The sequence below is a fragment of the Ricinus communis genome, chromosome 5, assembly GCF_019578655.1.
Source record: "Ricinus communis isolate WT05 ecotype wild-type chromosome 5, ASM1957865v1, whole genome shotgun sequence".
NCBI lineage: Eukaryota > Viridiplantae > Streptophyta > Magnoliopsida > Malpighiales > Euphorbiaceae > Ricinus > Ricinus communis.
This window is the reverse complement of record NC_063260.1, coordinates 2141658-2168395: the sequence shown is the minus strand read 5'-3', so window position 1 is coordinate 2168395 and position 26738 is coordinate 2141658. Positions and strand designations below refer to the sequence as shown.

At 27.4% G+C, this 26738-nt stretch overlaps 2 protein-coding genes across 2 annotated transcripts; both read left to right on the top strand.

Annotated features, from left to right (window-relative positions):
• Positions 1-5659: 5659 nt before the first annotated feature.
• LOC8268732 (vacuolar protein sorting-associated protein ist1) lies at positions 5660-9412 on the top strand. The gene is made up of 7 exons (XM_002521631.3): positions 5660-5924; positions 6051-6183; positions 7519-7622; positions 7700-7871; positions 8104-8244; positions 8321-8394; positions 8499-9412. The coding sequence occupies exons 1-7, from the start codon at positions 5833-5835 to the stop codon at positions 9175-9177; spliced, it is 1395 nt and encodes a 464-aa protein (XP_002521677.2). The 5' UTR covers positions 5660-5832; the 3' UTR covers positions 9178-9412.
• Positions 9413-14168: 4756 nt separating this feature from the next.
• LOC8268731 (ribosomal L1 domain-containing protein 1) lies at positions 14169-15594 on the top strand. Its single transcript, XM_002521630.3, has one exon. It carries the CDS (start codon positions 14268-14270, stop codon positions 15417-15419), a length of 1152 nt encoding a protein of 383 aa, XP_002521676.2. The 5' UTR covers positions 14169-14267; the 3' UTR covers positions 15420-15594.
• The last annotated feature ends 11144 nt before the right edge of the window (positions 15595-26738 follow it).

Sequence of the window (26738 nt, the reverse complement as noted above, 5' to 3'; positions counted from 1 at the left end):
GATTAATGATTAAATTGGTTAGAAGTTCGGTCAATGAAATTTAATTCTACCGGTTAATTCGTTTAATCTGTCAAATTTTGATATAATTAGATTTTTAATTAGTTTTATATATCTAATTAACTAAATTGATTAAATTTATAGATTGATAATTTAGTCCGATTTTAATACACTATTCTAGATATCGAGATGTAATAAAAAGATTAAAATCAACTTATTTATATGTTAATCAACTTTTAAAAAAATTGTAGTTGCAAGTACAAAATATGAAGATAATTTCATTAATTTATTGTTGCACGAGTGGCATGTTCTGAATTATGTTTTCATTATGTTCTCTACCCTTTCAATTCAAGGACTGCTAACTACCACTTTATGCCCATCAGTTTATAATGTACAGATCAGATCATACTCTTTTGTACTTGATCCATGAATCCTACTTCTGCATTGATCCAACCTGTTAAGAATACATAGTTGTCATGTAATAATGGATCAATTATGAACGTGGGGGGCTAATTTTGTCCTCTTTTAAGTCACTAAAATAGGTACTATTACGAGTGTACTCAAAGATACCAAGTATAAATAAAAAATAAAAATTAAAAATTAAAAATTTATATCATTGTGTTATTATAATTTATATTTTTTTAATTTAAGAGCATGTAGATGAAATGGTAAGAAACTCTTCTAGCTTAACTAAAATTTTAAATTTAAATCTTAAATACACAACTATTCGTAAGGATTCTACCTAATATGCTCTAAATTAATTAATTAATTAATTATATATATATATATATATATATAAGGAGGTATGTTAAGTTGGATATAAGAAGCTTTCAGATACTTTTGTTAAGGATAAAACAAATAAGAGTTGTGGTTCTGTGATAAAAGATCTTTGCTGCTGCTTGATCAGTATTTAATTATCAAAATTTTAGATGCCTTTCCTTGGAGGAGGGGACCAAGATATGAAGTATCTTATAGAACCATGAACCACACGTTGGAGTAAAGCATAATCAACCTAAACTTAAACGAAAACTAACTTCTAATCTCAACTTTTATATTCATTTCTATTTCTTTTATGCTACCCTACCTTCTTTCTGTGTTTGCTTTCATAAGAGAAATAACAGCACATAAAATATTAGAATTTTAAGATAGACTAAACTTACCACATCATATAAATAATTTAATATTTAATTAATTTTGAAATTAATTAGTATTTGACTTATTTAAATAATATTAATTTTTTTATTTACGTTATTAATAGTTGAATTCGTTATTATTTACATAATAAAAAAAATTACTAAAATTTAAATAAAAATTAATAGAATTAGTGTTATAAATTGAAAAAATAATTAAAATAGAAAATCTTATTTAAATTTTAATTTAGTTTTTATAAAATAGAGTGATAAAGCTTAGAGTTTGAATCTAATTGTGTACAACACTTATTTTAATCCACACTTAATTATATATATGATTTTATAAATAAGTTATATTATAATTATGAGTATTATGATTTGGTCGGTAAGAGTTAATTTAAAAATCTTTCAAGTGTGATGAGATGAGATAACAATGAATATTTAAGGTTAGACACCTTAATCTCATTCACCGCCGTCATCAGATCCACACATCCACAGCTGCCCACCACCGCTATTGTTAAACACGCTGCCGATAGTTTTTCCTTGTATTCCGATGATCCGGTCTAATATATGACTCAATTTATGCATTTGATTTATAATTTTTGAGTTCTATTAAACTAACTACTATCTCATTCCATATTAGTCAAAAGACTAAACTGGTATTTTAAAATTATAATTTAATTTTTAAATTTATTATCAAATATCAAACTCGTCCAAAATTAATTTTATTATCAAATTAAAGTAAATTTTATTTTTAGCACAACTTAATTTTAGTGTCTAATTAAAATAATAAGTTTTATTTGTTAATATTTTTTATTTCTTTTAATATAATCTAATTCTAAGAAAATTTAAACGAATTAAAAATATTTATTTTTTATTTAATATTATTAAATTGCTATATACTTTAATTTTAAATTTTAAAAAGAAATAATCATAAGTTATTTTTTTTATTAGATACTAAAATTAAATTATATTAAAAATAAAAATTTTACTCGTATTAATCCCATTTGAATAGTTGATTAAAACATTCATTTTTAACCTACAAGATTAACATGATCTCTTCATTGATAATGAATTTGTCAATTTAGTGTCTAGATTATTTCACCAGATTAAGACATAATTGTTTAATTTAAATTTTATTTTTTTATATAGTTTAACTATAACATATAATAAAAATAACAATAGAATGATATTTTTTAACTATAAATATTTATTTTATATTAATAACTAAAATTAAATTATATAGTAATTTAATAATATTATTATAAATATAAGTAATTTTAAAATATTTAAATTTTTTGAATTAAATTGTATTAAAAATAAAGGATTAGAGCAAGAAAAAGAATATTAAATTTATTACTTTAATTAGATACTAAAATCAACTTGTGCTAAAACTAAGATTTTACTCTAATTTAATAATGGAATTAATTTTGGACGAGTTTGATATTTAATAATAAGTTTAAGGAGCAAATTGTAATATTAAATTACCAGTTTAGTCCTTCAACTATCACGAAAGATGTTAGTAGTTAGTTTTATGAATATTCAAGAGGATTTTAATGTAATAGAAAAAATGTAGAAATTAACTCATATATTAGGCCAAACCATAAAGGGTAAATAGTATTTAACCCTTTTTCATTTTTATTTGCATTTATAGTTGCACTTTATTGTTTCATTAAGAATAAAATGACGATGGTGGTTTAGAATTAGATAGTTAATAACAATCCATTTTAGATAAATGGTACGGTCCAATAAGAGTGGATAGTAAATAGCGGGATAAAGACAAAATATTTATGGAAGGCCTTTAGAACACGGGCTTGTACGAATGAATTAAATTGCACATTAAAACGAGATAGAAAATAGATAATAAAAGAGTTAAAACTAATTACATAAGAGTTGACAGTTTAGTTATGGAGTTGTAAAAATTTCAAAATTAAACGTGTTGAATTTAAGAAAATTTCAAGATAGATTACCTCTTGTGAAGTTCTCAAATCTATCGAGGAATAAAATTGTGAGACTAATGAAGGCGACAAAACAAAAAATATTTTATACAATCTGATTTTGAACCATTACTAATTATATAAGCGTAGGACCATTCTAGTAGATTTATGGTTCGAGGACGTGGTTGGTGGACATATAATAACATGGGCTAAAGGAGCAGTATAATTAGGGCAGATAATCAAATGCCGGAGCAATGATAAGATGCTTGGATGAGAAGCAGCTTTTAGCAAGCTTTTAGGATGATACGCCACTAGTGTATGGAAGTGCATGAATGCATTAAAATTCACATTCAAATAAGATAGGAAATGATTTATAATATATATGTAAATAGTTGGAATCAATCGCATCAGACGTCTTTTGATAGTTTGGTTATGAAGTTGTAGAACTCTAAAATTAAACGTGTTAGGTTCAAAAAAATTTCAGGATGGATAATCCCTTATAAAATTCTAAAAAATCCACAAAAGGAATAAAACTGTGAGACCAATAAGAACTAAAATACACAAATATTTCATGTGATCTGATTTTGAGTTGTTATAATAGTGATCGTGAGTATAAAGAATCACGCTAAAAAGAGTCAGAAAAATGGAAAGCTTTTCTTATAATTTCATGAAGAAATTTTTCTTTATTTCTTTTATTCAAAGCCTACATGTGTGAGAGAAAAAAGTTAATAAATTACTAATTCTTTACTCTCGTGTTGCACGAATATTTTTATTATTTTGATTATAAATATTTTAAATTTGTAAAATTTAAAATTTATTTTTACATATAAAGTTTAATTAATATCAATTTAATGAAAGATATAATTGATAATATATCATCTAAGATGATGATATTTATTCATATTATTAATTAACTTATTAATTATATTTTTCTTTTAGATTTAAAACTTATTATTTAATTTAAGTAGTAACTTATTAATTAATATGCAGACTTTTTCAATATTAGAATTATTATTTAATTAAAAGAAATAACATACTAGTTAATCTACTAACATGATAATTTAAGTAAAATAGTAATAATAAAAAATATAAAATTATATATATATATATATTGGAAATAGACTGAGAAAAAAAATAAAAAAAATAAAACATATAAATTTCATGTGAAAAACCCTCAAACAAATTAGAGTAAAAATCACAGAAAAATTAGAAAATTTTACTAAAAAAAAAAATAAGAGATTACAACACCTTTCTAATTTTGAAGAAAAAAAGTAGTATTTTAGTCAAAATTAGAGAGACATTGTAATCTCATATTTCTTACCCAGTGGAATTCTTTTATTCTTATTCGTAGTTTTTATTCAAATTTGTTTAGAGATATTTCACGTAAAATCTGTATGTTTTATTTTTTTAATTTTTATTTTGATACTAACATATATAGAATTCCCGTAACTGAAAAAGAATTTCTAGCCACTCTTTAGGAAACATATCAAAATTACCTTTCTTTATGTTAAAGAATTGATAAATTATCTTACGTTAAATAGATTCATTAATTACTTTCTTTCTTTTGTTGTACAATTGAGATTAAACTAGAATTCGAGCTTTATTAAGCTCCCAGTGGTGATAACAACTCCAGTGTCACAATCCTAAGTATCGAACACCAATCTCATGCTGTCTGTTTCATTGCCAAAACTGGTGATTATATTAAGGAATTCAATGATTTGGCTCGACCATTCCTCAATGCTACTGAAAGGCCTCTTAATTTGATTAGGCAGAGACCAGAAACAATTTGGGGGTATACATATAAATGGAGTAAAGAGAAGGAGATGGCAAATATAATGGACTCCACTCCAGCAACTTTAGAACCTTAATTAGAATCAAATCTTTAGCTCACTCTTCTTTTTCTTCTCTGCACACAAATCTTGAAACCAAAAACAAGTATAAAATGGTCTTTGATATCGAAAATTGGTGCACAAACAAAGGAGTTGTAGCATGTGAAAGCCTAATCTTTTTATTTTTATTTTTTTTGTTTTGGCATAAAACATTTTTATTGTAGGTAATAGGTATGTACACAAGAGAGAAATGTTAGTACTTCTCTCTTTGTTATTTTTTTATTAAACACTTTCTTTATTATAGGTCTTCTTTTTTATTCATATAATTTTTTCCTATTAATTATTAAAACATATACAAATTTTCATTAAGAGTAATAAGTAACCAATAATAATAAAAATATTTTTAATTTTTTAGAAAAAAAATACTATTTATTTATAAAATTCACATATCTAAATGATTCTAATTTAGACAGATTTATTTTATAGATCACAAAATATAAATAAATTTTACGCATAAACAAAATCTATAATAATATTTTTGACTCAAGATAAAATTTTATATACATATTTATCAAATAAATTAATTAAAATAAAAAAAATCTTGTATTTTGCATTAGGATTTTTCTTCTTAAATTGCATACTTGTTTTCTCTTTGAAAAATAAAAAGTAAACAAATAAATAAATACACATTGCAATGGCATTTGTGACCCACCAAAAAAGCATGGCGTATCCCATGTATCATTCTGAATATAAACATAACGGCTATATTTCCTCACTGATCAATCACTCCATCAGGGCCTCCTCTCTCTCCATCTCTCCAAGCCGTCCGATCATTAAAAAAAATTAAATTTCCTTGAACAATAGTCAAAAGGACCGTTACTCCACCACCTAAAGAGACCCTCTGGTTTCAGTCGTTTTGTCTTCCCAAACAACAACGCAATGACGGTGGCCAGTGTAGCCTCTTCTCACAGCAAGAAACTCATGAAGTTCACTCTCTCCATTTTTAGCCCTCGCTTTAGTTCTTCAAGATGGTAAATAATTATTATGTTAATAAAATTTCAGTTTGTGTTAGTGTTTTACCTTAATTGGTGATTTTTCCTTCTGGGTTTGGTTTGGTTTGGTTTGATTTGTTTTGGTTTGTTATGTATAAAAAATAGTAAAACAGCGGCGAAAATGGCGGTGGCGAGGATTAAGCTGCTGAGGAATAAGAGAGAAGTTGTTGTTAGGCAAATGAAAAGAGACATTGCTTTGCTTCTTGAATCTGGTCAAGATGCCACTGCTCGTGTCAGGGTGGGTACTCCCTTTTGTTTTCTCTATCTTTTGCCCTTTAATACCCAATTATTGTCTGTAATTGAGTCTTTATCATGTGATCATTGTTGTGGAATTGAGATTATACAGTAAAGCTTTTCTACAAATGAATATAGTTTTCATTATGTTGCTATATGATGATCTGTCAATTTGATAGTACTAGGAGTTGTTTTGATTTGGGTTTTAACAGTAGTTGAGTCTTATTGTGGATCAGAGGAAATAATGGAAATTTGGGGGGCTCAAATTTTGTTGTTAGATTAAGCATCGGTTGAAATTCAGGAATTCTTGAAAAGCGGTGTCAATTCTAGCATGATTTCATTTCTTACCAAATTAGGGGTTCAAGTATAGGATTAAGTTGTGTTTGAAATGGATTTAACATGAGCATATTGTTCTCTTGTGGTTACATTTACTGCTCAGATTGGGGTTATTTTGAAGTTTGTGGTCATTGTTTAATAATCTCTCTCCATTGTCCTTACCATGTTAACAACTTAACATTTTAGAATGAGGACAGTGGATAAGTTGCATTTTTCGTTAGGCATCCGTAGACATTGCCCTAGTTCACTTATATCAAATTACAGCTTCAAAATGACAATTTATGTGTATCTTACAATCATTCGAGTCGAGCATACTGTTTTGTTGGCTACATTTATGCTTAAACTCGGATCATTTTTGAGTTTTTTATGTTTATTGTTCTTCATCTCTCCATACCATCCTACCATGTTCGCTTAACTTTTTAGAATGAGTATAAGCAATGGACAAGTTCGTGTTGTTATTTGGGCATCCAACGACTCTACTTCTATAGCAAATTAAAGCTCAAATCTTTAAAATTAGTTCTATAGCGTTTTTACAATACTAACTGTTTCTGGAATACAATCATTCTGAGATTCGAAGGAGATAGCCTCATTTTTATATTAGTTGCATGAACAAATGTATTGATGGCTTAGGTGTGATGCTTTACAGGTGATCCTTTTCTTTTTCTTTTTTCTTTTTTCTTTTTTTTCATTTTTAAAATCCTAACCTTGCTTCAAAAAAAAACTGATGACTTTATTTTCAAAAGAAGAAGGTTACTTTTACCTGCATTTATACACTAGAGTTCACATTGCTGTACTTTTTGTAAAGAGTCGAGTTGATTCTTATTATAGATGAGATTTTGTTAGAAATTGAATGATTTCAGCCCTTCTTTCATGAATATATTACTTATTGTGCATCTTGAACATCGTTTTTTAGATAAAATATTGGGCTTGGAATTTGGAGTGTATATATCCATTGCAAGATATGATTGTAAATTGACAGCAGATAAGTTTCATGGTCCTGTAGGTTGAGCATGTGATAAGGGAACAGAACGTTTTGGCTGCAAATGAGTTTATTGAGCTCTTCTGTGAGTTAGTTGTGGCCAGACTTACAATAATTGCAAAGCAAAGGTGAAGATGACAGAATATCTTTGTTGCATTTTATTGCGTAGTTACATGAATTCTAATGTTGATTTGACTGTCTCCAGAGAATGCCCAGCAGACCTGAAAGAAGGAATTGCTAGTTTAATATTTGCAGCTCCAAGGTGCGCTGAAATTCCAGAGCTTGGGGCAATTGTAAAGATATTTGAGAAGAAGTACGGAAAAGATTTTGTATCTGCAGCCACTGATCTGCGACCCAACTGTGGTGTTAATCGCATAGTTAAGTGCTCCATTGCTGCCATATGAATATACTTATAACTAAAATACTTGAAACAGATATATATATATACATATATATACTTCGACAGTTGTTAAATTTATTCATTCCTTGTTCTTTTGGATTGATAATGACTCTTCTTTGCTCAGTTGATGGCATACGAATAGTTCAGAGTGGCACAAACTTATCTCTTTGTTGAGGAAAATATTAATAGAGAGTGCTTTTTCTTTATAGTTAATTGACAAGCTTTCTGTTAGAACTCCTACTGGTGAAGTAAAGTTGAAAATCATGAAGGAAATAGCAAAGGAATACCAAATTGATTGGGATACAGCAGAATCTGAAAAGGAGCTTCTCAAGGCTCCAGAGGAGCGCATTGTGAGTTCCTCCGCCTCATTCTTGCCTAAGGGAAACACTTAGCTTTATTAAATTCTGTCTTCTCTTTCTTCATCAGGAGGGACCTAACACTTTTATTAGTGCTTCAAGCTTACCTGTCAAGCCAACTCAAAATAATGTTGTAGACATTGGGTAAGCTGGTTTTATTATCTAAATTATCCTGACAGTGGCGGTAGATTTTTAGACTTCCAAGAAATATACTTATCCCTTCCACATATTTTCTTGTCTTATCACAGATCAACTAATGAAGGGGCACTGGGTAATATACAGTTTCAAGATACTGCATCTGCTGCTGAAGCAGCTGCAGAGTCTGCTAAGCAAGCAATTGCAGCTGCACAGGCCGCTGCTCATCTAGCCAACAAGAACTTTAATCCAGGCAGTCAAGCACCTGGTTTTGATCATAAGTTGAATGCCTCAGCCATCAATACAGGATTTTCAATGCTCTCTGGCAATACCATGGGCCTTTCCATGGCAAATGATCCCCGAATCAACTGTCAAGTCATGGATTATCAATCTCAGGGCCTTGGAAGGATTCATGAGCCTCAGAATTTTGAAAGGTCTAATTATGCAAGTACTGAGGAGACACGTTCAATGCAAATGGATGGTGACCGTATCTATAGGAGACATAGCTACAATGATGAGACAAGGCCAAACCAGATGGATGGTCATAATGTCCATAGAAGACACAGCTACAATACCTCTTCACCAAAGTCAGAAATAAAGTTTGATGAATCAGACTGCGATGAAGAGATTGAAATGGAAGAATCTCCGGCTGGCATTTATGCACCACCACCTAAGCGGCCTCCACCACCAGTACCTTCATCTCATATTCATCAGGTTCATCCTAAATTGCCAGATTATGATTCGCTGGCTGCTCGTTTTGAAGCTCTGAAGTATCAAAGATCACAAACCTAGAGTTCAAAGTATCTGTGCTTAACTTTTGCTGGATTTACACAAGCTTTTGCGTGGTGTATGTGATTCACTGGGTGCTCGTTTTGAAGCTCTGAAGTTTCAAAAATCACAAACCTAGATTACAGAGTTCTGGTGCTTATTCTTTTATTGGTTTTTACAAGCTTTTGCATGGTGTAAGAATGCATATTCTTTTCTATAATATCCACAATAATAAATCAGTATTGATTTTTTTTTCCAACTCTTCTCGAATCAGTATATGAATTCATTTTTTCCATTCATTGACACATTCTTTATAGACTGATTGACCTTGGCAATGAACAGAAACACTGCTTCTATAAGGAATGAAAGCCAATGCATCTAATCCCTGTTATAATATTTAACTAGATAATTGACCTGCACGGTTTAATATTAATATCAATAAAAATTATTAAATTATTAAAATTATTAAAAATTAAAATTAAATAATATCATACCACAAAAATTAATAAAAATACTGAAAAAATTAATTGACTAAACAACTAACTAACTATATATATAGTCAATTAATATATATATATATATATATATATATATTGAGTCATTTATTTTATATATATAAATATGTTCTATCTTTTTAAAAATTTTAAATATTTATTAATTTTGATGACGATAAATTTATTCGCTGAGAAAAGTTTGTTCTCTCTTTTACATAATTTAATAATTTTCTATAGTTTGATCTCTTTAACTTTTTTCTATATTCATAATATATATATATATATATATATATATATATATATATATATATATGAAATTAAATAAATAGAAGTATCTCAATAAATTAAAAATTAGATATTTTAATAATATAAATCGAATCAAATTAAATTATTATATTATAACTTGATTTAATATTATATTATTTCATTCAGTTTTTGATATTTTTTATTGATTTAGTATTTTATATATTTTAAGTATATAATTCAATAATATTTTTCTTACTTTATGTAATACCCCGAATTTTTAAAATCTGAATTTTTAGATTTTAATTTCATTAGTTTCTTTCACTGCCATTTTAGTAAATAAGTATTTTCAGTATTAAATTTGAACAATTAATTAGTTTATTTTACTAACTAATTATCTTAATAGCTACTAAATTTTAAATGTTACAAATAAATTGTGTTGGCTTGAATTTAGTAATTTTATAACTTTACTTTGTGATTCAAAAGTAAATTTTATTTTGTTTAATTAATTAACTGTGTTATAGTTTTATTCCAATGGGTGCTTGGACACAGGCTCATATCAATAAATAAGTATATAAGTATATGTATGTGGGTATTTATACAAATAGATCAAGAGAGAAAATGTGCAACTACTTAGATTGGAGATTTTTCTCCAGTTAGGCTTAGTTGAGGGGTTAAAAGAGCAATTTTTAAAAAAATTACCCGATCGACTCCTCCCTTCTCCTTCTTCTTCTTCCACTCGTATGACAGTTCCACACCATTATTTTCCTCCATTTCTGCTATCCATATCACCAACCAACTGCCCCTGTGTTTTTTACAAACTTAAAATTTTGAATTTTTGATTTGATAAAATTTATTTGAACTTTAAAAATTATAAAAAAATATTAATTCCATTAATTATTAATTATAAATAAATAATTTAATTTAATTAATTGATAGTTTAATTATAAATATTATGATTTAATTAGTATGATTAATTATTATTCGATTTTGTGATAATTGTGGTTATGAATAATAAATTAGATATCGGTAAATTATTTGTGAGTTAGTTGTAGAGTAAATATTTATGCCAGACTATTATTTATTATTTGTGATATGAGTTGTGTTACAGAGTCGAGAAAATAATACAGTTATGGGTGACTTGACTCATGTTAAATAGTTGATAAATATTAGAAGTGTTTTTAGCAGATTTTGGACCTATTATATAGGGGGTAAACGTTTGTATTTTATAGGAGGTTCTACTAAATTTTTGATAGAATTTTCAAATTGAGATTCTTATATAGTTGAATTCTATGAGTTTAGATTTAGATTAATTATGAAATATTTTTATTAATTGAGTTATTTCTATAAATAGATAATCTGATAGTTCAGCCCGTTACGCCCGAGGCGTAGGAGCAATTTGAGAGAGTTATCAGAACTGTGAGTTAAAGTTGTATTGTCTCAGTACATATGTCATGTCTAATTTAAATGCAATGTTATTTGATTAATAATTATTATGATTATTATTATTATTAGTATTATTATTATTATTAATTTTATTTTCATTATTATCGATATCATTATTATTATTATTTTTTCTATTATATTTATTATTATTATTATTATTATTATTATTATTATTACAGATAATTTTCACGTCTGTTATACTCGAGACTATTTAATTTTAATACTATGATTGTTTGTAACTTATATCATTCTTAAATATTATTGACACTATGATTGTAACTTCGGGATAAAACGATAATAAAACATGTCACATGATAGATTGTATCAAAACCGTGTGCGCACCATATATATGATTGTATAAAAGAAATCTAGATTCTCTGCAGCAGTGATTCTAAACTTATTATTTATTTCGGCATGTTAAACTAATTGATCAGGCATTAACTAGTGGTGCTGATGGACCAGTTTAATTATATAGTATTTATGTAGTTAAGTATTAGTAATGAAATATTGATGTAATTGGTAAAGTTATATTTTAATTGAGTGAATGATTAGTTAAGCTTGCTACGGATTTCAGTGGCCTTACGCATAATCATTCCCTAGCACCGATCACGAGCTCACAGATCGGGTCGGGACACTATATATATATAAAATATTATTTTTTCATTTACTAAATTATAGAAAATCTAACCTTAAAACTCATTTTAATTAACTGAGTTCTTTACTTGAAATTGAATTCTATTGAAATAATCTCGTTGAAATTTTTTTAAGATAAAATACATTTAGAAATGAAAAGTATAAATAAATATAAATATTATAATTAAAAAATAATATTTTTAATTGATAAGATAATTATTCAACTATGAGAATAAAAAAAATTTAAAAAATCTAATCAAAAATTAAAATTATAAAAAAGATTTGGAGAAAAAATACTATTAAATACTTGAGATTTATAATTAAGGTGCTATATATTGCAATATAATATTTGAAAATAAAATTATTTAAAGTGAAAATTATAAATAAGAATCCAAAAGGATATAGGAATATGAAATAATTAAATATCCTACTTAAAATGTTGGAAGTTATAACATAATACTTTTTAAAATAGTAGAAAAATATATTAGAATAGATTAATTCTCTAAAAGTTAAAAGAAAATAGTTTAAAAATCATATGATATTACCATGTAGAATAGAAAATTAATATTAAAACATTGCTCTCATATATATATAGATAGACGTAGATATATTAAATTATATAAAAAAATTAATTTAGAAATAATTTTTTAATAAATACGTTTAAAAATATTTTATTTATTAACATAAAAATTAATTCTATTAACAAAGTTTTTTTACTTGAAACTAAACTTTGTCAAAATAATTTTAATGAAATATATATGTTAGATAGAATGAGAAAATAGACGAACGGTATAAATGAGTACAAATATAACGAGTAAAAAAAAAATTTAGTTAATAAAATGATTATTATATTATGAAAATAAAAATCTTAAAAAATTAACTAAAAGTTAAAATTATAAAAAATAATTTAATAAAAAAGATTATAAGATAATTAAGATTTATAATTAAGTTGTTTTATGTTGTAATACAATATTTAAATTATCTAAAGTGGAAGTTATGAAAAAGAATTTAAAAAGGTGGAGAAAAGTGAAATAATAGGATATCATAATTAAGATGTTAAAGTTATAATATAATATTTTATATAAAATAGTAAGAAATATTAAAATAATTAATTATCTAAAAATTAAGACAAATAGCGAAGGTTTCATATAATATGCTATGTGAAAGTTATAAAAAAGAATTCAAAAAGACAAAGAAAAGTGAAATAATTTTATATCATAATTAAAGTGTTAAATATGTAATATAATACTTTACATAAAAGAGTAAAATAATATTACAATGATTAATTCTTTAAGAATTAAAAGAATAATTTAATATATCATGTATGAGAGAGAAAATAATATATAAATATTAAAATTGTCAATAGACCTAATTTATTTAAAAATATATATTTTATATAGTAAAATTATTTTTAGAAATGGGTGTTGAAACTCAAATCTCATTAAATTAAAAAGTAAATAAAAATATTTTAATAATAAAAGATATTTAATTTTATATATAAATTTAAATTTTATATATAAATAAAAAAAATTATAGTTGAAAGAAAAAATTTCTACAAGTATTTGTATGTTAGTTAACTAATAATCATTTTATTTTTAATGTTTTTTTTCCTTTTAGGGCAAAAAATATATTAACAAATGAAAAGTAAAAATATTTTCTAAATAAATTTTTTATATATCAAACTTTTTATATAAATATCGCCTTATAAAATAAAATTTCAATATACTTTTTATATATAAATATAATGTAAATTTGACTTTTCAAATTTAGGGAGCTAAACTTTATTTATTATTTAATTTAACAAATTTACTGGCTTATTTATTTGATTTTAATAAATACCTGCACTTTTATGACAAAATTTTAAAAAAATTGGAAAAGAAATTCAAACAACTAATACTTGTAGAGATAAAAATGATTGATATTGAGAAAAATATAAATAACATATTGAGCTTAAATAAATATTTTTATTTTTATATTAAAAATATTTTTTAGAATATTCTTTATAGTAGAAATAATATTCTTTACTGTGATGCCCTAATACTAAAAATTAAACCAATATTCATAGTCTATGTTAAGAAAAAAAAATTCATAAAGTCTACTGTATTTTTCCTTTTTCTTTTATATTAGTTAAAAAATGAAACAATTAAACAATTTAAATTTAATAATAAAACGACAGCGTTTATAAAGTGTAAATCCATAAACCCTACAATTTCTAGCGTCCATGACATAGACCGCCACTCTCCTCCTCCTTCACTCTGCCCTCTAAAACCCTAATCTGCTTTCCTTCGCCATCTATCAATGGCTACGATCACACCATCATCCGGTGTAAGCCCTAAGACGGTAGAGAAAGCAGTGAATTCTCTACTAAAATGGAAAGCTACAAAATCCGAAACCCAAAAACCTCAACTTCTTGAGCATGATGAATTCGTATACTTGATTTTAACCCTCAAAAAAATCCCACAAAAGGGATCTTTTAGCCGCACCAATCCCCACAAAATCTCACTCCCTAACCCATTAATCAACCCTCAAAATGACAACACGGAACTCTGTTTAATCATTGACGATAGACCCAAATCAGGTCTTACAAAAGATGCAGCGAAGAAAAAGATTCAAAATGACAACATACCCATATCGAAAATTATCAAGATTTCTAAGTTAAAGAGTGATTATCGTCCTTTTGAAGCAAAAAGGAAACTCTGTGATTCTTATGATATGTTTTTTGCTGATAAAAGGGTTGTTCCATTATTGCCTAAGATGTTAGGGAAGCAGTTTTTTAAGAAGAAAAAGATTCCTGTTGGTGTGGATTTGAAACATAAGAATTGGAAAGAGCAGATTGAGAAAGCATGTGGGTCAGGTTTGTTGTTTATGAGAAGTGGGACTTGTAGTGTCGTGAAAATTGGGAGAGTTTCAATGGGTGGAGAGGAATTAGTGAAAAATGTAATGGCTGCTATTAATGGGATTGCTGAAATTGTGCCTAGAAAATGGGGTGGTATTAGATCTTTTCATCTGAAATTGCTTGAAAGTTTGGCTTTACCCATTTATCAGGCGCTACCGGACTTCAAATTGAAGATTGAAGGTGTTAAGGAGGAAGAGGAGAAGGAGGAAAAGGTTGAGGGAACCAACGTCAAGGAGGAAAAGAAAGTGGGGAAGAAGAAGGGGAGGATACATGAGATTAGGTATATGGATAATACTGCTAGTGAGGATGATGATGAGGTGTTACTGGACAAGGGTGAAGGAGATGTTGATAATGATGATGGTGATAGTGAAGTTATAATGGGTACTGATGGATTAGAGGGTAAGAAGAGAAAGAAAGGAGATGTAGGAAAAGTTGAGAAGAAGTTGAAGAAAACTAAATTAAAGAAAGAGGATGGCGTGAAGGGGAAGAAGAAACTAGACAACATGAAAAATGAGGATAGTCTTAAGAAGAAGAAGAGCAAGAAAGCAGCTTAGGGGACTCAATGTAGAGAAATTGTACTGTCTGGTTAGGCAGATTTTTGTTTCAGGTTTGAATTTTATGAGCTTCCTTATTTTAGTATTTCGTGCGATACTCTAAGAACCTAAGTTTGAGCTCTTATCTTGCTTTTCGATTACTTAATATAATTTCTATGCTCTTACTTTGATAAAATCGGTTACTTTCTAATTATAATTGTTTATCAGTTTTACACTCACCCATATTGCAATCGGCGCCTGTAAGAATATCTTTTTAATGTTTTTGAACTGGTTTATTATACTATTTTTGGTGAGGATATTGAATTTATGTTGATTCTTTCATACATGCAGCATTTGTTTTTCTTTTGTAATCTGATTTCATCATATTGCTAATGCTATGGAATTAACTAGTAATGACTATATTTTTACATTGTGATGCTAATGTTTGCGGATTGTAATTTCAGATTTAATACTTACAAATTGCTGTGTTTACATGGTTCAGAGCACCTTGACTTAGCATGGAGGAAATTTGGACTTAAATTGTCTTTTAAAAAAAAAAAATTTTAATAATTAATAAGTAGTGTTGCAGCTTTGCTTTATTAACTAGAGGACAAATCGTAGTAACTTCCAGTTTCTTTTTTCAATTTGAATAATCATTCAGTATGTTATTTCAATCATTGGAAATGCAGAGTAGGTTTCATTTAGCTCTTGCTTTCATCAGTTATTAACTTAGCTGGTTGGTTGTGCTATATATGAAATAACTAGAGGTAGTTGTGAGCATCAAGATGTGATTGGTCATCAAAATGATTCATTTAGTATCTGATTTAGCCTTTTGGTTCAATGTAGATTTTGTGAATATAGCTTAATATAATGTATCTAGTCAATTTGCATGTAGTAATTGTACTTTAGAGTGCTCAACTTAACTTGTACTCTTTGCTTTCTTGGTTGAGTAGCTGAACCCATTTGCAGGGCAGTAGGGATAGATCTAGTGTGAAGTCAATCTTTGAATTAATTTGGTATAATTTATTGTTTTAATGAGTTGAATTTTGAAAATTTGTATGTTAATATATAAATCAAGTATGATGGTGATACAAAATGAATTTTAGTCGAAAACGAAGTGACTTGGGTATTGATTAGAAGATTACGCGATAGAATGATTGTTTAACTTACTAGTAGTTCATAGAGAAACATGTAGAACTCTAAAATAGATATCATCTGGATAAGAAGAAGAGAAGCAGCTTTTAAGACGGAATCAGTCTCGTGGTTTCTTGAATATATTTTCAAGGTGGCGATTGATGAGGACTTTTTGAAAATGCTAGTTAGTTTTGCAACATTAATATTTCAATTTGTAGCTGTATGTGGCAATCTGTAGTTTGTAAGACTATTTTATAAATCCCAAGAGGGCTAAAACTAGCTAACTGATTTTTGTACTAATTATTCAAAATCCTAGAGAGAAACATAAAGGAAAATTCCTTGGATCTCTTTATCTGAAGGTCTAAAAAAACTGTTGAGATTGAATGTACTAGCTTAATCCTCAGTTTGCCCAGTGTCTAGAAGCTACAAGCAGCCTCAGTTCTTAGGATGGGTAAAAGGGACAGACAAGTTGAGGAGGTCTTCTGTTCTATTTCATTTATTTCGGCATTGTTGGTATGTGAACGCCTGCTGCAGGTAAGAAGAATGGTTAATGTTTGTGGGTCTACCAATTCAAGGTAGGCATTATTTTACTTTTATAGTTCAAAGTAGAAATGCTGATTTTAGTTGAGCGTTAGACCATCTTTCTAACTGTGGTTGATCATTTACTTTGCTGAGATCTGCTGATACGTTTTTCTACTTACTACTTGTTTGAATTTGCTGGAATATAATAATAGGCTGTAGATTCCTTAGGCCCATTTGGTCGGATAGGCAATCGGGAGAATTAGTTATGAATTATTGGAAAGTTTTGCCGAGTTCATTACAAATGCAAATACAGGGGCAACAATGGGGTCTTGTGGGTTTGTGGGAACCTATGGATTTGCCGAGTATTCTCCATAGAAAAAGCAGACCTGTGTCTCTTTACCTTGTTATATTATTCTTGGCTTAGCTTGAGACGGGTTCTTGTTTTTTTTCTGGGGGGCTGAATCCAATTCAATACAGATAGGATGGCTGCCTTGAATCAATAATAGAAGAAGACTCGAATACACTAAGTGGTTGAAACAATTTTAATGTTAATAATAATAACCAAACAACTTCTTTCGAATTTAAATAACTCTAAATTTTGATCACCAATTAACCGGGTGTTTACAGTACAGTTAATTAAATTTGCATACATTTCACAAATAATTCTACATGATAAAATAAAAATAAATTTATATATTAAAACTAAATAAATCTGCACTAAATAATTCTATCCAGGAAATCATCCATGCTCATATGATATGTGTATTGCTCTTAAAATGCTCTATAGTTTTCTTTTATCTTTTATTGCTTCATAATTTTATTTTAATCTTCGTAAAATCCTTACTTTTGCTTATGTTTTCATCTTCATCTTTATACTTACATTATATATCAATAATATATCTACTTATAATCACAATATAAAAAAAAAAAAAAGAATTTCAAGAAAATATTAAAGAAACTTATTAGTAATAATAATATTTTGCACATTAAAATCACATGAAATCTCGGGATCAATTATAAATATAAGTTATGTTTATATTGGGTTGGATTTTACCTAAATTAGGCTCCATATAATATTCATTAAATAAAAATGTATAATAATTATATTTGCAGATATGTATATCAATCATATAATATGAATTCAAGCTTAAGATGTATATTTCACCGGCAAATAAAACTTTTGAGGAAAATGACAGACATTAACCTACACTAACAAAGATTTAAAATAATAAAAATACAATACAATAAAATATTATAATATAATATAATTAACAATAAAAGAATCTACCTACTTCTATAGAATGATGCTTTTGGTTGTAGCTGTCTTGTTTAGAAATGGATTTCAATGCCATCAAGGTATGGACTTTGCCTTTTTCCAAACAAATTACTGTTTGTCATATATACTAAAATGCTTCATGGAAGTAATATTATTATGGCATAGTAGTCCTAACCTACTTAATTCAACTAAGCTTATTAAGGATTTGATACGATGATATGAGTATATCTCAATTTGAGTAAAGTCTCAAGTTCGAGTTTTTCTTTTTCATTTATAACTAAGAATAAAATACTTATCAAGAATATATACTTTTCTTCTTTTAATGCTTTCAATGATAGTATGTATCTAACCTTAAATATTGGTCAAAGTCCTGGTAGCAAAGAGGTTCTATTAAACATGTATGAGTGTTTCATACTTAAATAATAAGAAAATAATTTATATATTTACAATTTTATAATTATTTTATAGATCATATACATCGAATGTTAGAATATCATACACATAATGTAGTTAAAGAAATTTTTTAGTCATATCTCTACTTATTTAGAGCAAGTGTTTTTTCGATTATCAATCATGTGTTCTGAAGTGTATATAATATTTGTTTTTATTCTTTTAGTTTGTATTATAATTTTTTAATCTACCTTTTAGTTTGCTTTTTGTATATCTTTTTCTTATTAATTTTACATTTTATTTGTATTATCTAATTTCATCATGAGTACTATGCCATTCTGTTGGTAACCTGCCAATTGGTAAAAGCTAGTGATGGACATAAATTCATTGTTAATTATGGTAAGCTGGTATGAAAAAGATGAATCGATATATACTATTTGAGCATAAGTTAGAAGTAAAGAACTAGTCTTATCTTAGGCAGAAATGACAAAATATCAAAGGAATCATAGGGAGTTTGTATTTGCTTATATCCTAAGATGGATTAATCCAATCCAATGACAAACTTAGAATATGTTTTATAGGAAGACTGTATTTGCTTCATTTTCTGAGATGAATCGGTAAAGCTATGTTGGTATAACGTAATGAAATATAATGTAATCAATAATGTAATATAATAGAAATTATAATAGAAATTGTAATGCAATATAATATAATAATCATTTCATTGACATTGTTTGGTTGTAGCAAAAAAAAAAAATTATGTAATTCAATTATAATTTTTATTTTAATATCTAATTTATTTATAATAGTTGGTGCAGAAATAAAATTTTAAAATAAACTATTTAAAAATAATATTTAAGTTTTTATTATTTTTTAAAATATCACTAATTTTGATTAATGATGGCCAAAATCTGATCATTTGTTGCCGGAATTTAATTATCGATCACTAAAATTTGATTACCGATCACAAAATAATGGTGGTTAGTGGTAATTAAAATTGTTTAAATTATATTAATAAAAATAAAAAAATAAAAAAATTAAATATATTATAAGTAATTATAATTACATAAATTTTTTATATTAAAAATTACATAGAATTAAGAATAAATAATTACATGATGTATTTATTATTATATTATATAAAAAGTTATTACCAAAATAATAAAGTATGTAATCTAAGGGCGATTTCATGCACATGCTTTATTACATCCTTTCAAACATAGTTTTAAAGTTCATTGTCATTGCAAACGATGATTGATTCATGTTGGCAATTATCAACTGACAAATCTTTGTCAAGTATATAAACAAAAGAAATCACAGAGATACTCTTTCCTCTTCAACCCCTATGAAGACCTATTCAATGTTTTCAATTGTTGTTTGGGAATATTAAATGATAAAAAGATTTAGATAATTTGCAGGAAATGCAGAGGTATTAAGTTTAAATGTCACCAAGTAGTTTAAAAGAAATTATTTCTGTTATGTAATTCATTGGAAATTCCAATAGATCGAAGTAAACATTTGTACTTATATTTATGTTTTTAGATGTCTACTTCCCAATATTTATTTTGTTTAAAATAAAATAAATATAACTTTGATCTATATATTTATTTGGGAGTTTTAAGGCAACAATTTTGTATGGATCAAGGTAAGACAATATGCGCATCAAAATGGATCAAAACCCAAAGTCATAGATAATTTCATACTCATGCCCCCCCAAATTCTCTCAAATCTATATGAAATTTTTTAATTGAAATCAAATACAATTTGGTCTGCATTTTACATGAAAAGAATATATATATATATATATATATATAAATTAATTGTTAATAGTTGCCAAATAAATTAAATTCCTATTCCAATTGTTTGTGTAATTAAATTATTAGGTGTATCCGCCTAGAGAACAAAAATTTTATGTGCTCATATCCCTCAATCCAGACTGGAACTTAGGACAATGACCCATTAATTAAATTAGACATTTAACAATTACTTCTTCCTGTTATTATTTGCCACCTTTCTGCTTATAAATTCATAGTCATGCATGTACTAAATCTTCGCAGAGAAATCAAACTAAGCAGCAATTTTTCAGAGTCCAATGATCAGAATGGAAATGGGAAAGAGGTGGAGTTTATCATGTTTTGTTTCACTTATTGTTGTTTCTAATTTTCTAGGTTTGGTCAGCATGAAAATTGGCGAAGGCAAGTTCAGTTCCACCAGTGTTTGTGTTTGGTGATTCAACTACTGATGTTGGGTCTAACAATTACTTGGCCGTTGAAAGGGCAAGAGCTGATTTTCCCTTTAATGGGATTGATTATCGCTACTCCAAACCAACTGGAAGGTTTAGCAACGCCTATAACATTGCTGATACTATTGGTATGTTTTGTTTTCTTCCTTTTCTTCTCTTACTCTGATTAACTTGTACATATTTAGCTCTGGTTTGGTAAGAGTAAGTGACTGGTTTTCTGGAAAAGTATTTCGAGAGGGAGCTTAGGAGCTCAACCTTAGCTTAAGAAAACTTCTGGGGTTGCCTTGTCCAAATGCCGAACCTCTTTAATGGAGCTTTACTCTCTAGGCGCCACTTACTTAGTCAATGCTCTGAACACCAAAGTGTGCAGTTGCACCCCGTCTAAGAGGAATGGATAAGTGTATAACTCCGTCTATGAACGACTAAGGGCAAATAGAAGAAGGGGATTAGGAATGAAATATAAGTACCCAAATTCATGTAAAAATTTGATTTTATTATCCCTAGTAGTCCAAAGTCCAATTAGTACTATGGCATACTATTTGTACCTGTGTTAGAGATTTCACATATATACAACTAACCACGTGGTTAGTTCTAGTCATTTTGGTATTCATTGGATTCAAGTTCAATTATATTAGTCGGGCTCTACACTTGCTTATTCATTTAATTTCCGCTTTAATCAATCATTCAAGTTTCTAATCTTGTGCAAACTCGATTATATATATTTAACTGGTTAATAGATAACTTATTCACTAAAAATTCATTTATATGAATAAATTTGAGTAATGAAATGGGTATTCATTTAATAAACCCATTTAATGTATATATATTAATGAAATTGAAAGATAAAAACTGAAACAACATATTAAAATGAAATTAAAAAATTAATTAAAATAAAAAATCATAAAATCTAAATAATTAAATAAAAATTAAAAGCAGCAGTAAAACATTAATATTAAACGAGTAATCACTACTTGCGAATTCAATTGGAATCCTACTTGCGAATACAAATAAATCCCATTATATACTTTTCAAATTTATCATATTAGAATTGGATAGAATGAGATATCGATGCGATTCCTAAGAGAGACGGTGGAAGTTGAAGACCCACCGAAGTTTTTGGAGTTGTATTTGTATTGAAAAGGTTTAATTTAAGATAGCTGCACAACAAGTAACGCTAGCTAGCTAAGGGTAAATCCCATTTTGACTTATGTTAAATTCAATTTGGTGTATACACAGTGGCGAATAAGAAAAGGGAACGTGTTTTTTTAACACGTGTTTTATTATTTAAGGCTATTGGTTTTGTACATAAGTAGTGATATATATTAATCCCAGATAATTTTTTTTTTTTAGTTAAACTATAAGAAATAACTAGAAACCTTAAAGTTTAACCTAAATGAAACTCCGTCAACTGTTTTTTTTAATCTCATTTTGTGGCCAACAATACCCAAGCTGTCCAATAAACTTTAGTAGGTAGCTCCAAAATATACATGAGCAAGACTCTCCATTTTCTATTTGGCGCTGTACCGAATAATTTTGAAATCATATTTGTATTGTATTGTTTGTTAAATTATGTGAATTATTATTAGCAAGGCTATTCGGTCACGAAAGAAGCCCACCACCCTTCATAGCTCTACTGCAAAAGAAAGTGCTGCCATATCTCAAGCGCAACGTACATTGGGGTGTCAGTTTTGCCTCTGGATGAGCTGGATTTCGACTTCACAGGGTGACAATTTGTAATCCTCTCTGCATACCCTATCCCTCTTTATGTTTCATTTTCTTCCTAAGCATCAGATTTTATGTTCAAGATGAACAAGTTTTACACATGTAACTGAACTTTCATATAACAAAATATGGATAAGCAAGGTTTTTGTTTTTTTTTGTTTTTTTGTTTTCTTGACGAAATTGCAACCATGATAGGGGGACGTGATAACCATGAGAGAACAGGTTGAACAATTTGCCACTGTCTGTAGCAATATCACACAATTAATGGGTGAACCTGCAGACAAAATAATCTCCAATTCACCTATTATCATCAGCATAGGAAGCAATGACATCTTCGACTATCTGCTCTATAATGAAACCATGACATTGATTACTTCATTTCCACTGTCATGCAGAGTTACCAAATCCATTTAACGGTATATATTCTCTATTTTATCATTCTTCAGTTTTAACTGTTGTTAGCTAATTTATAATTTCTGTATAATCAAAAAACATGGCAGAATTTAGTGGCGGATGTACCTTATAAGAAGCTGAATCTTAAAAGAGAAAAAATTTATTACTATTATTTATGTATTCATTTTATTCGTTAAGGAATTAGTGTGCCAGCAGCTATATACAGTAAGGAGATAATCAATTTTTTACACTTACTATAATAGGTGATAACTCACTTAATACATAATAGAAAAAAAAAAAAAACCCTTAAAACCATACTTTTTTCTTTATTATGATATTATAATATAAATCTTCACAGGATTACTAATTTATAAGACAAAAAATCTAGTTTTTCCTTTTTTATGATACTAAACTATAAATTTTTCACTGGATCGATTGCTCATTGACCGCTGTAAAACTGCATTTATAGGAAATTGGAATAAAGGAAAAAGGAAATATTTTGCTCTATTTTTCAAAGCAAAAGTATACCCATCAATATAAGGTGAAGAGCAAATTAAAACATTTGACAATTAGGCTAATTAAGTTTTGGAATTGGCATATACTTTATATCTGCGAATTCCAAGATGAATTTAATCTTTATTACAACTATATTATATTACGTGCTATTATTTATTATTATTTAATTATATTAATTAATGTTGACTAATTATAATAAATAATTTTAGATACAATACTTGCTAACTTTTTTATATCTATTTCAAAGGTAGAAAGATTATGTTATTTATTTTTTCATATTATTTATTATTATTGTTATTGTTATTATAATACCAGTTTTTGCTTCGGATTTTAATGTGTATATATAGTGTTTGATTGCAATAAAGAATTCTTTGCTGGCTAAGTGAAGTCCAACTAGAAGAATAAAAGATGATATGCGTACAGTAAAGAGATTGGAATAATTCAAATGCTTAATTTCATTAACTTAATTGATTATAACTGAGGAGCAGCATGGTTGGTGAAAGAATAGGGTTCAAATTGGAATAAGAATAAATGGTTTCCATTGTTGATACTTGGTTCATTAAAAATTATATGGAAATTGAAATGCAATTACCCCAATCCATAGGAATTATTCATTTCTCTCTTTTTCTTAAAGAATGAAAAATTCATTCCCATATGAATCAAGTCCGATCAATTATAAACAGTTAAACAAATAAAATAATACTTATTATTTATATAACAAAGATTTATATATTACTTTTATATAATAATTATAAATTAAACATTATTATTTTCTTAAGTATAACTAAATATTGTTATTTATCAATAACAAACGAATTTGATTTCCATTTCATATTCAACTAAATAATATATAAATTACAATCATTTTCATTTTTGTTCCTTTCCATTCTCATTTCTATTCCTATTTTCATTTCTGATCTTATACCAAATGAATCTTAAAGATTTTGCCTATTTGGAATCTATATATATATATATATATATATATATATATATATATATATATATATATATATATATATATATATATATATATATATATATATATATATATATATATATATATTAAATTTGAAAATATAAAAAGATTTGGTGCATAAAATTTTTATTTTGATATATATATATTTGTTTTTTGATACATATGATTTAAATATATGTGTAATTTATTATTTTTTTCTATTAATTTAATAGTTAGTAAGTTACATTCTAACTAAAAAATTATTCTAATTCTAAAAAATAGTTATTTAATTATATTTTTAGTATTAAATTAATTGATAATTAATTTTCTAATTAGATTAATACAACTATTAATTATTCACACTAACAATGAATTTTGGAGTATGCTTTCTTGATGGCAATGGAATCTAATAAAATAATGCAATGAGAAATTATTCCATTGTCTCATTCCCTTCCCTGTTTTTTCTTTTTCTTTCTTTTGTGAATATTTTTCTGCATCAGAATCTGCACACCGTTCACTAAATTACTCTTCCAAAGTACATTACCATTCTGCCTTCAATTTAGAGGAAGTACACAAATTGTGATTATGACATAAAAGGTCTGTAATATTCCTTTTTGTGACAATTAATATTCTATATATTAAACATTAGAGAAAACGACAGTTATGTTTATTGAGGTGGCAAGTTTTAATATTTCCAGCTTGTATAATAAAAGTGAAGTGGATTTTTGTGGGTAAAAAAATAGTAAAAGAAACCAGCATTGAGAAAACCTGCAGCCCGTAAAAAACTAGACTCTAAAATACAAAAGTTAAATTCTTATACATTCCTTCCATGATCCCTGAAGATGTCCTCATCCTTATTATATAAACCTAACACCAAGACTCCATATTTGTTGCTGTTTGTTTCCTAACCTGGAGTTTTTCTAATTATATAAAATATATCAAGATTGGAATTGCCTTAAAAGGTAATAGTTGCACTTTCAGGGGTCCCCAACAAACATAACCACTAAGGGGTAAATGATCGAAATTCATATATTCCTTTCTGTTTGTTTACAGGGTGGGTAAAAGGGGTATGGGTAAACGGGTTAAAATTTTTCCCTTTTGAATTCTTTGAATAATGTTTGTTTAAAGTTGTTGTAATTTGTACGGATAGATAATGGCGGATATAGTGAATGGGTTGAGGAAGATCAAATGAAAGACATGTTATCTTTGGGTGGGACTGTTACTCGAGTAGATGATATGGATATAGATACTGATGTTGTAATGTATAGGGTTTGGATATAATAGAGGTTGATAGAATGTAGTTCAAAATTTGGAGTTTAATTTGTGTAGAAGGAAATGAGGAGATTGAGAATGAAAAAAAAATGATGCTGATATGCTAGATTGCAACAAAGGATTCTCGCATCTTGAGATATATTTTGTGAAGAATCCTGAACCACTGAATGAGTATGCTTGAGAGTATAGTGAAGCAAGTTTGTTCCATGATGACTTAAAAGGGAGTGATGATGATATGTTCACCAATTTTATTGCTGGAAAAAAGTAGTGAAGCACCTGTTAGGACTAAATCAGCACATCCAATAAAACAACAGCCTATTAATACCATCTCCAATGCCATCATTGGCTTATAAAAACTTCAATTAAGAGGACTGCAAAGCTTGCCTTGTAAAGTCCAAGGTTGCATGAATCACTCACCCAAGAACAAGAGATAGAGAATCAACTCCTAAATGTTAGTAGTAATTTATTATTAGACTCTTATAAGCATATCAAATCTACATTTTCAAATTACAGATCGATTTTTATACTTTTTCCTTTAATTATACATTTAGAAAGAAGTCATAACATTGAGAGAGCAAGTCCAATAATTCTCCACGGCTCATTACAGGTGAAGAGGACACTGCCATTATGCTATCTCAATCATTGTTTCTCATTAGTGTTGGAAGCAATGATATCTTTGATTACCAACGTAATATTGTCAATAAAACTACTAATATGACTGAACAAACAATTCCTGGGAACTAACTCTTCAGGATACATATCAAAATCATCTTCAGGTTAGAAATGATATATTGTCCTTCCTTACAATATTCCGGATGCTTATTACTTGGGAACTCTTTCTTGTTGTACTCATTAACAAAACGAATGCTTTTATATAGATTTCCTTATGGCGATTAAACTAAAGAAACTAATACAAAT

Bases quoted from the DNA above. Each gene is read 5' to 3' on its own strand.
- LOC8268732 (XM_002521631.3), top strand. From the start codon at position 5,833: ATGACGGTGGCCAGTGTAGCCTCTTCTCACAGCAAGAAACTCATGAAG. The intron at 5,925-6,050 runs GTAAATAATTAT...TATAAAAAATAG, and splicing joins CGCTTTAGTTCTTCAAGATG to TAAAACAGCGGCGAAAATGG. The intron at 6,184-7,518 runs GTGGGTACTCCC...ATGGTCCTGTAG, and splicing joins ATGCCACTGCTCGTGTCAGG to GTTGAGCATGTGATAAGGGA.
- LOC8268731 (XM_002521630.3), top strand. From the start codon at position 14,268: ATGGCTACGATCACACCATCATCCGGTGTAAGCCCTAAGACGGTAGAG.